Source organism: Dermacentor albipictus, chromosome 5 (genome assembly GCF_038994185.2).
Source record: "Dermacentor albipictus isolate Rhodes 1998 colony chromosome 5, USDA_Dalb.pri_finalv2, whole genome shotgun sequence".
Taxonomy (NCBI): Eukaryota; Metazoa; Arthropoda; class Arachnida; order Ixodida; family Ixodidae; genus Dermacentor; species Dermacentor albipictus.
Window position 1 is genome coordinate 147173515 of NC_091825.1, and position 16416 is coordinate 147189930.

The 16416-nt window shown below is 45.5% G+C and overlaps 1 protein-coding gene across 1 annotated transcript in view; it reads right to left on the reverse strand.

Annotated features, from left to right (window-relative positions):
- Window positions 1-16416, reverse strand: part of LOC135906248 (uncharacterized) — a 102431-nt gene that overhangs the window by 68322 nt on the left and 17693 nt on the right. Inside the window, exon 3 of the mRNA XM_070539148.1 lies at window positions 11176-11217. Within this exon, the coding sequence (XP_070395249.1) occupies window positions 11176-11217 (42 nt within the window). The remainder of the gene's footprint in view (window positions 1-11175; window positions 11218-16416) is intronic.

Here is a 16416-nt window from a genome sequence, read left to right on the forward strand (position 1 = left end):
TGATTTATCGTTCAAGATTCGAGAAGGAGGCCTGCGCCACCCGTGCCTGCCTTGATGTTTACCTGACAGAGAACGGACAGACGTCGTCTTATTTGGTTTACAATACCGATTTTTCTCCCTGCTTCTCCTTCGCCTTTTCCTGCACTTCATGAAGTGAACTTCCGTTGGCGCGGAGTAACACAGCCGGAGCTCATTTCGCGCTGCTGGTGCTTATGAATCGAGGAGGTGTGTCAGGAAGACAACGTCTCTGCCACGAAGTGCTGCTCCGCAGTCGTGATTCTTCGACTTTCCAATAGAGGGCGTGCTGAGTTTTGAAAGCGGCATTTCGCTGCAGTAACGTTGCATTTTTGAAGGTGGTAGCCCCCGCCCCTGCTGTCTATTCGGAGGGGCTTCGATCGGAACTGTCAAGGCGTTGTTGTCTGTGGTAAAGATGCTCGGACGACATTCGATGAATTCGTAGAAAACTTTCATGCCCCCCGCGAGATGGGCGCTCCATCGCTGGGGAATATAAAACCATTTTCCTGGCTTAGAATTTCGGCGTTCGTTCCGTAGTCGTTGTCTTTAGAGGCGTGGAAAATTCCCGAAAACTGGGTTCACTACAAAGAGCGCGACACAGGTTTACAGCTAGAATTTTTTGAATTGACACCGACCCCAACCGGCAGCGACAGAAACAGACATCAGGAAGATGTCGTTTTATTTTCCTTCCGCTATCTTCAGCTTATAATGACTTACGTGCTTTGAACAAACCAAGAAGCGAAAACAACTACACCATATAAGAAATAACAACACAAAACCAAGAGACATCGAGGCTCTTTATGGGGTTTAAAACCATTTTTCCCTACTTAAGTACCATGTGCTTTACACATAAGTAATGCGCACAATGAATATAGCACGGCCATTCTGTAATTTCATCGAAATTATGTCTCTTTAGCTTCCTGTTATGGCGCTTTCTTTTTCTCTTTGTTAGGTATTCTACAAGCTGTTCTCACTCTTTCTGTTTTCTCAAGGCACATGCACCACATAGGTGCTCCAATAAACATAACCACTAACCAGCTGAACGTGTGCGCCAATTTTGTGACTCTTTTCCTCAAATCTATCATAAATATAAATTGAATAATTATTTCATAATTTATAATAAGCCAAAACGCCAGGAATCGGCTCCATAGAGTGCGAGGCAAAGTTACAATTACGTTATTTCATAGGTTCAACATACAAAGCAGTGCGATGAACAGGATACATCTCCAGGCTTGGAATGGCGCCTGACACCGGAAAAAAAACGCCGAGAGCAAGTGGGGCTATACCAATCCAGGTACAAGCAAATTAGGAAGACCCACTAAGCTTCAACACGACACTCCCTCAGCAGAACAGGAATTGGCCTCGCTGGTGCAGTATTCGGCCGCTTTTTCTCAAAAGACTGATTCGATAAGCCAATGGCCCTCAGTGAGTGAGTGAAGTAACTTTATTTTAATGGCCCTCAGTCCCAAGCATCTGCGCAGCACCTGACCAAGGCGGCGGTCAGACCTGTAACGCAGTAGAGGGTGCTAAGAAAGTCTGGAGCCGGGCAGGCCGCTAATGGAAACTGACCCTGGCAACCTTCAACCCCCAAACTCTGTCAAGTGCGGCTAGCGTAGCAGGACTTTTTGAGGAACTATCGGACATTGTTTGGGATATCGTCACCTTAGTCAGGTTAGAATAACTGGTGAGGCTTATACAGTGCTGATAAATGGCCACGTCCTCTGTTATAGAGGACTACCAGATAAGCAGCAGTTCGAAGTAGGATTCCTAATTTATAAGGACATAGTGGGCAACATTGACGAAGTCTACAACACTAATGAGAGGGTAGCAGTAGTCGTAATAAAGCTGAATAGGAGGTACAGAATAACGGTAGTACAAACTTACGCTCCAACCTCCAGTCACGACCATGAAGAAATGGATAAGCTTTATGAAGATGCTGAATTAGTGATGCGAAAAGTGCAAACTGTTACTGTAGCCATGGGCGACTTCAATGCAAAAGTGGGGAAAAAGCAGACTGGTGAACAAGCATTTGGCAACTACGGCGTCGATTCTAGGAACAGTAGAGGAGATATTTTGGTATAAAGTGCGGAAAAGAATAAGGTGCGAATAATGAACACCTTCCTCATGAAGCGTTGGAACAAAAAGTGAACCTGCGAAAGCCCTAATGGTGAAACAAGAAATGAAATTGATTTCATACTTTCTACCGATTCCAGCATAGCGCAGGATGTAGAAGTGCTAGGTATGGTCAAGTGCAGTGATCATAGCTTAGTGAAGGCTAAGATTAACGTCAATTTGACGAGAGAAAGAGTAACATTGGTCAAGAAGAAGCAGGCCAACCTAGATGCAGTAAGGATAAAAGCAGACCAATTCAGGTTGGCACTTCCGAACAAATATGCAGCCTTAGGACAGAGATGAAGATGACATAGAGGCAAGGTATGAAGCCGTAACTAGGCTGGCTTCACAAGCAGCAATTGAAGTGGGAGATAAGGTAGCAAGGCAACCAGTAGGTACGTTCTCCCAAGTAACAGAGGACCTAATGAATAAACGACAAAGAATGAAAGTGTCTAACTCAAGAGATTAGATAGAATTCGCGGAAGTCGAGGACGGCAGAAGAGTAGGTGGGGCGAAAAAATTAAGAAATTCGCAGGAGCTAGTTGGAATCGGTTGGCGCAGGACAGGGGCAATAGGAGATCGCAGTGAGAGGCCTTCGTCCTGAGTTGACATGAAATAGGATTATTATTATTATTGTTGTTGTTGTTGTTGTTGTTGTTGTTGTTGTTGTTGTTGTTGCTGTTGTTGTTGTTGTTGTTGTTGTTGTTGTTGTTGTTGTTGTTGTTGTTGTTGTTGTTGTTGTTGTTGTTGTTGTTGTTGTTGTTGTTGTTGTTGTTGTTGTTGTTGTTGTTGTTGTTGTTGTTGTTGTTGTTGTTGTTGTTGTTGTTGTTGTTGTTGTTGTTGTTGTTGTTGTTGTTGTTGTTGTTGTTGTTGTTGTTGTTGTTGTTGTTGTTGTTGTTGTTGTTGTTGTTGTTGTTGTTGTTGTTGTTGTTGCATTATACACATTCTTTGTCTCGCACACACACACACATACAAAAAAGCTTGATGAATAAACTTCAATGGAAGCAACCCAATGCTTGTCATTGTGTATTCTGCCTTTTTCGAGATGTTTATTGCTTTATGAATCGAACAATTCTTCTTTCGCTGTCGACTGCGTTGAGGCATATTTTTTTGATCATGTCTGCCTCACTCACTTCCCCTAGCGTTCACTCTTCCTATCGCGTTAGGAAAATCAGCAGGCCAGCAGAAAGAGCAGACGCAAGCAGAGCGAGGAATACACCGCCAGAACCGCCTGGCCAATCAACAAAAGCGGCAGTCGGTATAGCCGCAATCAACCACAGTCGGCAGCCCCTTTCTGGTTTGGCGAACACATTTTTCTCACTACAAGTAACTTTGGCGCGTACCGGTAAAAGCGAGAGGCAATAAAGGTTTTCTGTGCAGCGATGCTGAGCGCTTGGCTACAGTCTCGATGAGGTGCCGCAAAAGGCAGCGACTGCCGCGTTGTCGAAGGATTGGTATCGCAATCTGCATACAGCTGCCACGCAGATGTGGCAAAACCTTTACCTCGGGAAAGCCTATCTAAACGTATGCGGTAACGGAAAAACCGCTTTCCTCAGCGTGAGACCTGCTGAGAGCTGCTGTGCAGAGTCATATGATCGTCCTATGCATTGTGCTTGTGCGGTAAAGCCCGCACAATGCGAGGCACAAAAAAATAACGTAACACCATAACTTGTTGCTTGACTATTTAGTTGATGGTTAATTGCATATTTAACGAGAGCATACCTAGACCGAAAAAAAGAATGCGGTTTGTATCAACTTTATATTTGCCAAATATGGCAGCCAATATTTCGTATTTAGGTAATTATAGCTTTTAACAAAAATTGCCAGAGATCTGACAATTCCAAAAGAAACGGAGCGTCAAGCTTACAAATACACAGATAAAAAGACGATTATTGAAATTATCTAGACTGCACCAGTTGACGAATGTAAAGAGGACAGTATCGACACCTGATACACCGCTCTGAAGTGTACCACTGATTGGTGAATTTGTGAAGAGTGCTTTCGCAGAACTGGAGTAAACAATACAATAGTTTCCCATAAGATGTGGATTAATACATCACGTTTGTCCACTTCGATTGACCTAATGCGTGCAGCCTACCGAATCGTGGTACCTATGTTTAGTGCAGAGTTGCGGATTCGTACTTTCTGCTTAAAATTATTTTTCGATTGTACCAATTATTGTCAATTCTGACTACAATATTTCACGCTCTGAATTAAAATTCTGCTTCCAGCAGTCGATATCATTCAAGTTTCTCTTAAAATTCCATGAAATAAATTCAAACAGGTTCAGCGATTGTCTAGTGCGAGCACATCCACGCTTCACGTATATTTGAAAAGGGAAACCGGATTGCGTTCCAAGCTCCTTCTCGACCTCTTTTTTTTCAATTGCATACGTCACTGCTTTACCAACGAATTATCTGTGCGTAACGTACGTTATACATCCTTTTAGAAGCGTCTGTAATTGAGGCGTTTGTGCCGTTTCTAATTGCTACGTTGCGGGAAAACTACCAACGCTTTCTTGATCTGGGGAACTGAGCCTGGAGGCGCTACGCGTTTAGTTCCTCCTCGTATTACTAATTTCGGGGCTTCTGCTTTTTCTCTTGCGAACGCGACATCGGACTTACTGTAGAGGCTACATGCGATACCATCAGGACCTTTGTCGCCTATTGTGTTTGAAACTGCGTCAAGATACAAACAAACAAACAAACAAATTCTTATAGCAACAAGTAAGCTCCCTGTGCAGTTACCCTGTACTGCACATAACTTCATTTGGGGCTATGTACGAAGCCGCCCGCCTGCACCTTTTCGGCGGGCACTCATTTATAGATCCATCTGTATTCCGGCAGGCCGTGGAGTTTCTTCTCTACTGTCCCGACCCTAAACCGAGCATAGACGTGGACGCAGGGAGGAAGCAAAAATGTAAAACGCAGGCACATTCCCATGAGCTGGCCGAGGCAGGCGGTTCGAGCGGAAGACGCAGTTTGTCAACAGCAAAACGAAGCAGCACGACTCGCCTCCCCGATCGAAGATAAATGAGAAATCGAACAGGATTGCCCATGCATACGTCAGTGACGTTCCGTTCATGTTGTACGCAGGCACGCTTCTTCGGTTCCATCTGAAATAAGCCTAGGAATAAGCGAGCTTAACACTCATAGGAACGCAGTTACAATTCGCGTCCCATCTCTCTCTCTCTCTCTCTCTCTCTCTCTCTCTCTCTCTCTCTCTCTCTCTCTCTCTCTCTCTCTCTCTCTCACTCACTCACTCACTCACTCACTCTCTCTCTCTCTCTCTCTATCTCTCTCTCTGAGCTATTGCGTGCTGGCTAGCTTCATTCAGAAACGGCTAACGACACCGGGAAGCCTGCAATGCAGGAGAAAAAAAACAAGCACTGCGCCTTTTCTCAAAGCTGCTTCTTAAGGAACATCCAGACGGTCCCGAGAAGCCGAATCACTACAATATCCGGGCTTCGAGAGAGGCTCAATGACCCCTTCCTATTTGTATTGTTGTTCACTTGGTGAAAACAAGGATGGGCGGCTGTTAAGCAGAATCGAAAACTTATGATCAAAGATGGATTGGGACTGGCTTTTACGAAATTTGAAAACAGAAGCGGAAGGATGGGCAAAATAGTATTTCTTTAGCATCGAAGAAGCATCGCCAATAAAAAAAAAAAAAGTCGTTCCACATAGATTTAAACATGTGTGTTGGATCGGCATTTTTTGTCTTTTCAGAGTGGTAAATTAGGAAATAAAATGCACGCAAAATGAATGACAGCCACTGGCGAGGAAAAAAATAAGACCGAAGTATGCAATTCTCTTTAGAAAGTAGAGCCAAAATAATCTTATAATTCTATTTCGATTTTGTTGTTGTTGTTGTTGTTGTTGTTGTTGTTGTTGTTGTTGTTGTTGTTGTTGTTGTTGTTGTTGTTGTTGTTGTTGTTGTTGTTGTTGTTGTTGTTGTTGTTGTTGTTGTTGTTGTTGTTGTTGTTGTTGTTGTTGTTGTTGTTGTTGTTGTTGTTGTTGTTGTTGTTGTTGTTGTTGTTGTTGTTGTTGTTGTTGTTGTTGTTGTTGTTGTTGCCGCCGCTCCTCGGCTCGGCCTATAGGCCAATCACGTGAGACGTAGCTGAAGGCTAACTGAACGTGCGTTTCGGACAACGATGTTCCATCGCGCCCCAGGATATGCCGGTTGGGATCGGCAGGTGATAAAGAGGAAACAAAATTGAGTGAAATGAATCGATACGTTATAGTAACGTAGCATGCTTATGTCGGCCTTGTTAGAGCTATTCCAATCTCTGCCTGACTTTTCTCTTCTTCTTTCTTAAACATTTGTTCATCTTGGATACAATTTCCAGTGAACTACGAACACGCGCCAAACTATCGCAGCTGTTCCCTCCTCCCTCACGACAGCTGAGTCATTTCTCATAAGAAGAACAGACTCACATATCTGCCGCTCGTGAAGCTTTGAAGAAGCACTTGAACACCTATTGCGTTTTTGTCCTTCGTTTAAGATGCCGAGCGCGACCCTTCATCGTAACAAACAACACATGCTGGATTACAGAACATTGTCAGAGTCGAAAAATAAGTTCGGCCACGACCTTATATGTAGTCTATGTATTGCAATAATTTTCATTTTTCATTTGGGCAGATTAGTTACAGTTCCGAAAGTCAGTCACATCTCTGCTGCTAAACAGAAGGTTGTGGGCTCGATTTCAAGCTGTGGCTGCAGCATTCTGACGGGGATGCAAGGCAAGAAAAAGAAACGCCCGAGTGCGAAACCTTCGGAGCGCGTAATAAAGAATTCCGCGTTGTCAAAATTATTACGGAGCCCCCCTCACTCCACCACGTCTGTCTCTTAGTCAGCCGTGGCTTCGTGAGGTGACGTGCACGTGTTCGTCTTCAAATCGACTAACCATCGACTGTCCTGTCCTATCGACACCGCTACGCAATGGATCAATGGATCAATGGTATTGATGGATGTTGTAAACAACCCATTTGAGACGGGGGCATCGCGGCCGGATGCGACCAGGCTCTTTGTTTTTATCTTCTTTCAGCGCTTACTATCGGTCCCTAATGCCTATGGTTTGAGTTAACCATCGAAACTGCCAGGAGTTTATTGCCCAAATATCTATTATTTATGTTTCTTGTTCTTGAGCCACCTTGTTCCTTGTTTTTGTTCAGCCATATTCATGATGACGATGATGATTTACTGGCATCCCCTTTGAAACGGGGCGGTGAAAAATAGTCCCCCAGATTGCTTGAGCTAATCAGGCACTTGTTTATGCTTCTAGCACCCCTTCGCCTCAATCTTTTCTTTCTTCCTTAAAAGGTGTACCTCGTACAGTTCCCTGTGCGTGTTGCAGATCTGGCCCTATCTATCACTTCCCTATTTTGTTTTTCACTAGTATACTATAATTCTCTGACTTATCTCGGCTGCTCACGGGTAATGCTTCCATCCGCTTTAAATCCCCCTTTACTTAGGGGTCTCGCTGGGAATACCTTCGCATTCCCTTAGGATGTGCTGACTTGTATCCGGATTTTTGCTGCAGCAGGCAAATGGTTCATCTTGTTGCGAGTATTTGATCGGTTATGTTTTTGTTCTTAGGCAACCACCTCGGTCTACAAATAGCGAGGCACTTCTCTTTCTGTTAACGTGCAGATTTATCCCTTATAATCAATTTCTTGCCATTCTTGTAAATCTCCTAGATCCTCTTTTCGTTCCATCCCTTGCATTCAATTTACTGCGTCTGTTTCTCTCACTTTGTTTTTGATGACTCCTGCTTGTCTATTTACACTTTGAATTACCGTGCTGATAACTTTCTTCACCTCTTCCTCAATTCTGTCCCCACGATTTCGAGGAACAGCTGTTTGGGCACTTAAGCCACTCGTTTATTTTCATTACGTTCATTATCATCTTCATAATTCACGTTCCTCAGTAGGGACATGACGATGATAATGATTTATTGGCATCCCCTTCCAAACGGGGCGGTGAAGTACAGTCACTTAGCCATCTTGAGTTAATCAGGCATACTATAGCTGCTTTTTATTCTAGCATTTTTGCATAAATCTCCCTGATCAGTTCTTGGATGGGTGCACGGATGGATGGATGTTATGAGCGTCCCCTTTGGAACGGAGCGGTGGGTTTCGCCGCCAAGGTCTTGTTATTTTATTGCCTAATGTCCTACCTATGTTAAAAAAATGAAAAAATAAAAGGAAAAAAACATCCACGATCAATTCCCACAACCAAAGTTTCTGAACAACTATCGTTAACTTTGGTTTTGCACGTCTCCTTTGTTTGTCCTTTCCCTACTTTTCTTCCGCCAATCATCCAATAGTCTCTTACTAATCTCTATTGCGGACATGTTTACTTTCCCCCTGCTCTCGCTGAACCCAACTGACTCAAGGAAGCCAGTGATTCCTAAATTGACCGCTAGGCAGATGTCTTCACGTTCTAATAAAACATGCTCCATCGTTTCCTTAGCTTTACCGCAGCCGGCACATGCTTCTTCTTCTTTCTTATACCTCGCTTTATAAGTGCGTGTTCTAAGGCATCCTGATCTCAGTTCAAATGGTAATGAGCTTCCTTTTGAATTACCATAAATTGTTTCTTTCCTGATTGCGTTTTTTTTTTCATCTTAAGTAGTTACTCATGGCAAGTTCCTTTGTATTGCCACCACCCATCAGATTATCTCAGCCTATCTGACTTTCCGCTTGACCTTCTTTGTTGCTGTGTTGCTTATCATACAGGCTGCATACTTGCTGGTATGTTTCCGAGTTCTTTTCCTCCCCTGTAAATAAATGTTTTTTCTGTAGAGATACCTGAACACTCTCCCAGCTCATTTACTTTCTTCCATGTTCCTCAGTCGTTCTTCATAATTAATTTTACTGTGAGCTTCCCTCACTTCAAAACTTCTCCAGCCCATATCACCCTGCACAGCTTCATTTGTAGTCTTCCCGTGAGCGCCCAATGCGAGGCGTCCCGCCGACGTTTGGTTGCCATCGAGTCCTGATTGTACCCCTGATTTCAAGCAAACAACCGCATTTCCAAATGTAAGTTCTGGAGTCGCTACACGTTTCCACATACCCCAGAGCACCTCTTACCTATTGTCTTTTTTACGTCAGCCAGGTTAAGATCAGATAACTGCAGTTCTTGTATCGTCGTCAGCAGTCAGATCTTTTTTTTTTATGTGAGGACCGCTTGCTGTTAGCTTGATTTCTTGCCCTTCGATTTCTAAAACACGAAGGAGCTGCAAGGTTATTAAAAGGCGTCGCCTTCAAAGGCAATGTCCATTTTCTTAAGTGTACTCTGGATAATTGATCATGGAAGCCAAAAGAAAAAAACGCCCAACCGCACCCATATAAAAGAGGCAACCACTGCAAAGAAGAAAAGAAAACGCATGCAAGACGGTTCGTCGCAAACTAATTGACTGAAACGCACATTTAGTCAAGGTAATACATTCAGACATCGGCAAGGCGCTTAAAGAGAAAAGAAGATATCTTTATTGTCACATCAAGCGGTAGGCAATTTTAAGCGGTTCAAGTACAAGCAAAACCTGCAGGTCTTTAAGCACCTTCAAATATAAAAACAAACGCATACGTCCAGCACTCAAACTAAGTCTATATACGAATTACGCAGACCAACCAAAGAAGCAGGATTGTGAGCGCGAAAGTGAGTGACGAATAATTTATGCGGCTTTCATGGTTCCTACATCCAAGGCTAGCGTTCAAAGTCAGCTCGCGGCAAGAAAGGCAATCGAAGCGTGCGGTCCTGTTGGGAAGTGAGGCAGCTGCCCTACGCTCGCATTGGAGGGACGTCAAGATGGCTAAACGCTCGTAACGAAGGACAGTGCGTTCAAGCTTAAAACGTCGAGAAATGACTGTCGCAGATGTTCCTTTTGTTTGCTCCTCATCATTCGATACTGCAAGCAGGTTGCTTTATCGTCTGTGCCTTGATAATTATGATGATGATGTTGATTTATTGGCATCCCCTTAAATATGGGGCGGCGACAAATAGTGATCTGGCATGCTTGCGCTAATTAAACAGTTTATATAGGTGTGAGTCCAGCATTTTGACTAGGTCTAACATTTTATCCATCTTCATGATGATGACGATTTATTGGCATACCCTTTGAAAGTGGGCAGTGACAAACAGTAACCTATAGCTTGCGTAAGATAATCAGGTGCGCCGCAAATGCTTATCGTTCTAGCGTTTTGACAGCATCTTCTTATTATCAGAAGTATTGCAACACTTGTAACGACAGCGACATCTATTCAGTTCTACACCATCATGAGGGCACCTTTGTGCTTCTTAAAAAAGGGCAGCTTAAGTGTCGCGGTGGCTCTTGATGCATGGAAACGAATAAATAGCTATTGTCGGCTGCCGCTGTCTAATATTTAACAAAACTTTGTCTGTGTCAAAAAGTTGAAATAAGTTTTGTTGTAGACTGACGAGAGGGGGAGGGTGGAATCGCAAACTTTTCTTTTTATTTTCAATGTTTTCTTTTGTTTTCGTGCGTTGAGCAACTCTTACTTACATATCAGATAACATTAAAGTATGTTCTCTAACTTTTGGACTAAAGGCTGCACTATCAGCGAATGCGGCTGATGACAAACAGTTCGTAGGGGCGAAAAACTTGGGGGAATTCCTCGTTAGGTCCCACTTTGCGTGCATCATTGTTGCTTACTTAAATAAGTTCTGTGGAATTACGCGCCAAAACCCCGATCTGATTATGATGCACGCCCTAGCGGGGTATATCAAATTAATTTTGACCATCTGGAGCTCTGTAACGTACACTTAAATCTAGGTACACGAGTGTTTGTTTTTTTTTTGCACTTCGTCCCCATCGAAGTGTGGGCCACAGCGTCAAATACCGAACCTGTGAGCTCGAACGCAGCAGCACGTCATCTCCACTTAGCTAGGACCACGGGTGTGTGGCTCACTAAGTAATGGCATAGATGGCGACCCTGTTTTAAGAACTCAGCATTGTAGACGTTCGCATGACCAATAGATTGCTTTTATAAAACCATGCTTACACTTACGTGGTAGAACACTTACTTCGTGCGGCATACGTCGAAGTTGATCAAGTTCACGTAGCGCCTGTGAAATAGAGCGTCTGTGTGTATTGTACGTTCCGCGTGACCATGGGCTTCTGCACACGTCCGTACTGTATTCCGCAAGTGCGAATGCATGTTTCCTTGCTCACGTGACTCGGCATAATTGCGTGCATGGGCCTTCGTGCGCATGCACTTCCGCTCACGCGTGCAATCGTGCTCGTCAAAGACGCAATATTAGGAATGCTCCTAAAGTAAGCGTCTTTCATTAAGCCCAGGAACAACAAGAGCGGGATCACGTAGGCGGCGTGGCTGCAGCCGCCAAAAAGGCTAAAGCAGCGACCTCGCCGTCCGCTGCGAGAGCTCCTCTCCTATACGACACGGCACGAACGAGGCAGCGCATAGCCGTGCGTGCATCGATTTCGCGTTAGAGACAAAAGAACGCAAAAGGACAAGCGTGTAATGTAGCGAGCGCCTTAACTAATTACTCGGGCGCGCTTGCTACTCCTACTCGGTGAAGCAACACGGCTCCGAACAAGCCGCTCCGGGTTGCCTGCGAAACGGCGCAGTTGGCGAGAAACGACGACTACCCTGTGGGCCGAAAACAAGAGCAGTGCGGCGAGCGACTAGCCGAGCACGCTTGTCTTGGGACGTAGACGCGATGGTGATTAAAGCGAAAGAGATGGCTTCGCAAAGGGAGAGAGAAAAGAACGGGATATGCAACTTGCTGGACCGTTATTCCACAGCTGCTTCCTTTTAGTAGTTACACGCGCAGTTTCTATTACCAGCATAACTACCAGCGCAGCTAAGTATCGTTAACATCCCTGCCATCTCTTGCCTCTCTACCTCTCTTTTGCTGACACCGGTGTCTCATTTATATGTGGGACGCGATGACCAGGCGTAATACGCATTGCTGCATCCACATATATTAAGAAGCGACGAAAGTTTCCAACCATAACATCGATTTATTATACAACGAGAGTTCTACGTACTTCGGGGGAATGTGGCCTGCTCTCAGTACCATCCGCCTTTTATTTCACGCGCTTAGAGCTTCTTATAGGTGGTCATGTTCTGCCACCTTGGTCTATTCTGCGTGTGATTATGTATTAGACCGCTACGCCACAGACACACATTTCGGTTCGTTCTTTTTATTCTTCCTTTCTGATGACAGCGCCATACACTTTCTATTCCTTTCTTCTTCCTCAAGTGCGCGGTAACCAACGCCGCGTGAAAGCTGTCAGCCTCTTCTTTATTTCTCTCTGTCTTGGTTGGATGTTTAATTTTTGCGTTGCCTACGTCCGCTCTTTTTTTTTTTAGCTTCGGTGGTGGTGGTGATAAATTTTATTGAAAGGGGGAAGGGTAAAGGGGGACGTGGCTGACGGTTTGGGCTCAAGTAAGGCCCTGGGCCTGCTTGGCCTTCGCCGCCCAGTCCACCAGTTCAAGCAGTTCAAGCAGTTCAAGCAGTTTAGCTTCGGTGTCGTTCAACTCCATAAAATCCCTAACTCCACAACCCCATAGAAGACGCCCTACCAGCGCCATGCTTCACGTTGCTATGGGTCATATACTTTCGCCATGCCAAAAAATATAAGCGTTTCTTGCAAAAATTACTAGAGAGGACTCTGGCGCTAGTGTCTATGGAAGCTGTGAGCAAGCGTGGTGAGCCAAGGTGCAGGAGGTTAGCACATGCATTTGCCTAAATGAACTTGGTCCTTCTGGCCCGAAAACGTCTTTGGGAGTTTGAAATTTGATTATTTTTTTTACAAAATATTGAGTTACAATAACACGCAGGATCGGCAGAAACGTATGCTATTCCTGTTAATGCTATACCACCACGAGATAGAAATAGAGTAACGCTATACGAGAGTGGCAGTCGAAGAAGAACCGCGTGTCGAGGCCTGCTTATGAATGGCGGCGCGAGAGAGAGGCACGCTCGAGAAAAGAAAGGAGAGGCAACACGTGCACGCGCTACAAATGAAATGCAAATGCCCCTCGCTGCACGCGTGCGCTTCTGCGCCGCTTGCACACTCGCTTCATTAAGCGCGCCGAGACCGACACCCAAGATCCTGCGCAGCATCCGAAACCGTTGTCCACGACTGTCGCCACACTGGCGTTTTTCACTTCGCTGCGTCCCATGGATGCGGAGGGAGCCAGCGTAAGGTATCATTTTACTGCCTGGCGAGACAATAACACAAATCTAGGTGCGCACGCCGGACCAGCAGAAGTGGTTCCACGGAAGAACGCGGAAAGAAAATGAAAAGCAAATTGAGAAGGGCAATGGGTAGCGGGAAAGGGTCATTGTTTCCGGAGAACACCCGGCATAGCCCGTTTGGCGGCAAAACCCTGCCCCGACTTCCTGCTGAGCTCGCCCGCAGAGAGAAAGACCGCGATGTATAGTGAGGCGCGTGTGGGGTCACCCCATACGTGTCTCCGTGGGATGAAAATTGTCTCTACAGCAGCGTTGCTCCCATTTCCGCCCGCGCATGCTTCAGGCTTCTACCACTGTTTGCACACAAACTGTGCGTGGCGTGTCACGAAAAAAAAATGAAAAAAAAAACAGAACATACACGCATCGTTTAAGGACGATTGTTAGACGACGCCGGAGAAGGGGACGCTTAGTCACGTGAAGCCACAGTGTACGTCCTTTCGCTTATCCTTAAAGCTACTAAAGGCGTACTCGGCGGGGAAGGTAGAGAAGAGGAAAGTGCGACTGGCTATGAAAAGTTCCCCTCACTTTTGCGCATTTCATTAGGCGTGTTGTCCTTCACGCGTGCGGTTGTCGTTGGTGTAGCGTTCTAACCGCATCTCCCTCGATAGCCCAGTGGCCAAGGCATTGCGCTGCTCAGTTTGAGGTCGCAGGTTCGATCCCGGCGACGACCTCAAAGATACTAGGCGGGAGCGAAATACAAACACGCACTCCAATTCGGGTGCACTTTACAGAACTTCACGTTGCGGAAATCCTCCCCTACGGCAAGCCTCATAATCAGATCGTGCTTTTGGCACGTAAAACAAACGGTAAGATCTAAAAGCTGCATAAATGGAAACGGGGATTTTTCGCACCAACCTTTTCATCCTTTTTCATCCCTGACCCACATATGTCGGCTCGAATCAGTTGCGTCGAGAAGGGCTGCGAACATCCACACGTGTTGGTGATGACCGCACTATCGGCCGCCACCATTCATCTCTCTCTCTCTCTCTCTCTCTCTCTCTCTCTCTCTCTCTCTCTCTCTCTCTCTCTCTCTGGAAGAATCAGCGCTGCTAATGACTCTGAAGAGTGATTTATGCGCTGGTTGCAGAGCAGATGACGCACACTAGATGCGGATGCTTCGGTGAATCTCACCGCAGGTCTCCTTTGGCTCCCAAGTTTTCCGTTGTTCCGTTCAGGCAGCGAAGAATAGCTACCGCGCATTGTACCTCGAGCCATAGCGTCGATCCACCGTTCGAGTATCACATAACTGACTAGCATTCAAGACGGATGCGTCTACCAAGAATGTCTGGCGAACTTGCAACAACGTAAGAATCATAAATGAACAAAGGACAAAGTTCGCAGCACTTTTGTTCCTGCCTCTAGTATGCAATTATGTACAACGTCACCCCGTATCAAATTTCGTTTTCTTTGTTCACCAGCAGAATAATGATACCAGAATGTTTACCAGAATGATCATAAATCAGTGTTCAAACAGACGAGATCAAACAGACCAAAAGTAAGTAAGGGCTGGCTGGCTAGGTTCATTCTTGTTCGTCGCTTACGTGGTCTACGTATTCTCGTAACATGTTATGCGTCTTAACACCACGCACATAGCCACATAGGAAGCACGAACATTGTACGATGGCACTCGTCGAATGGGCATAACATGCAAAGTGCTCAACGATTCAGGCACGGTACTCGGAGCTCGTGCCCACGCTTTACGTCACCGGTTGGCGCTGGGCCCACGGAGCTGATGCACTGTGGTGTTGCGGTACACAATAATGCGAAAGCCGTTTGCGACGCGTTGCAACTTCACTTGGTTTCAACGATCAGCGGGGCCCGAGCATGGCGCATAAGTGCGTGCAACGTGGAGCTGAAGGACGAAGAAAGGAGGACGCTACTAAACTCGCATTTTATCAGTCGAATGTACATTTTTATATCTCAGTGACTCCACTTCGTATTGCAACGTTTTGCCCGTATCGAATTCATCTATTTGAACTGGATCCCGGCCACGGCGGCCGCATTTTGATGGGGCCGAAATGCGAAAACATCCGTGTACTTAGATTTAGGTGCACGTTAAAGAACGCCAGGTAGTCCAAACTTTCATAGTCCCCCACTACGGTGTACCTCATAATAAAATCGTGGTTTTGACACGTAAAACCCCATAATTCAATTTTTTATCTATTTGAACTATAACTGCTGACATATTGAAGTCATACGGATTCCCTGAGGCAAATACACATTTCAGTTGTTTTCTGTGGCTTCGTGTGCCTTTCTAGGCAGGTTTCTTTTCGTCCTTCGTTTGAAACGGACGACGCATCTTAGTGCGACATTTGCAGTGTTAAGGAGTGTGTCGAACATCTCTGCATCGGCCCTGCTACGACCAACCAGTGCTTTCAACCTCGCGCCACGTCAATTCAACAAGGTGACTGGATGTACAAGACGCAAGACAGACGCGAGATTGTAGGCACCACTAGCTTTAAGGTTATCATCATCATCATCACCATCATCATCATCATCACCACCACCATCACCACCACCACCATCATCACCACTCAAAGTGAATGTCACGTCACAATCAGCTAAAGTCACGCTAGTGTGCTAGCGCGCATCACATATTTCATGACTCCAGCACAAGATTGTATGAAATTATTAAAGGCCGTCGGACGTGATTTCATTACCGCATTTGTCACTGCCTTTTCGTTCTTTCTTTTTTTGGGGGTGCCACAGGGGACCTTCTCCATCGGCGTCGCCACCGCTGGGAGGTGGCTCTCAAAAGTTCAGAGTTGGTAGACCAGCTTTGGACCGCCCGGCAAGCCGAAGATTCCGCCCGAGTCCAAGGACTTCGAGCCGCCACCTGAGGCCACCACAACGAAACTGCCGGACCATTCAGTAATAATGTTTTTTCTCTCTCCCTTTTCTTTCTTTTTTTTTTGGTTCGGGATGTAGGTAACCACAGATTTTCTATTATATCCGTGTACGAAATAGCTCTAAATGTGTGTTCACTACAATTCAGGCTCACCACGAGCATCAGGGAAGATGCTCTCGCAAATTAACTCC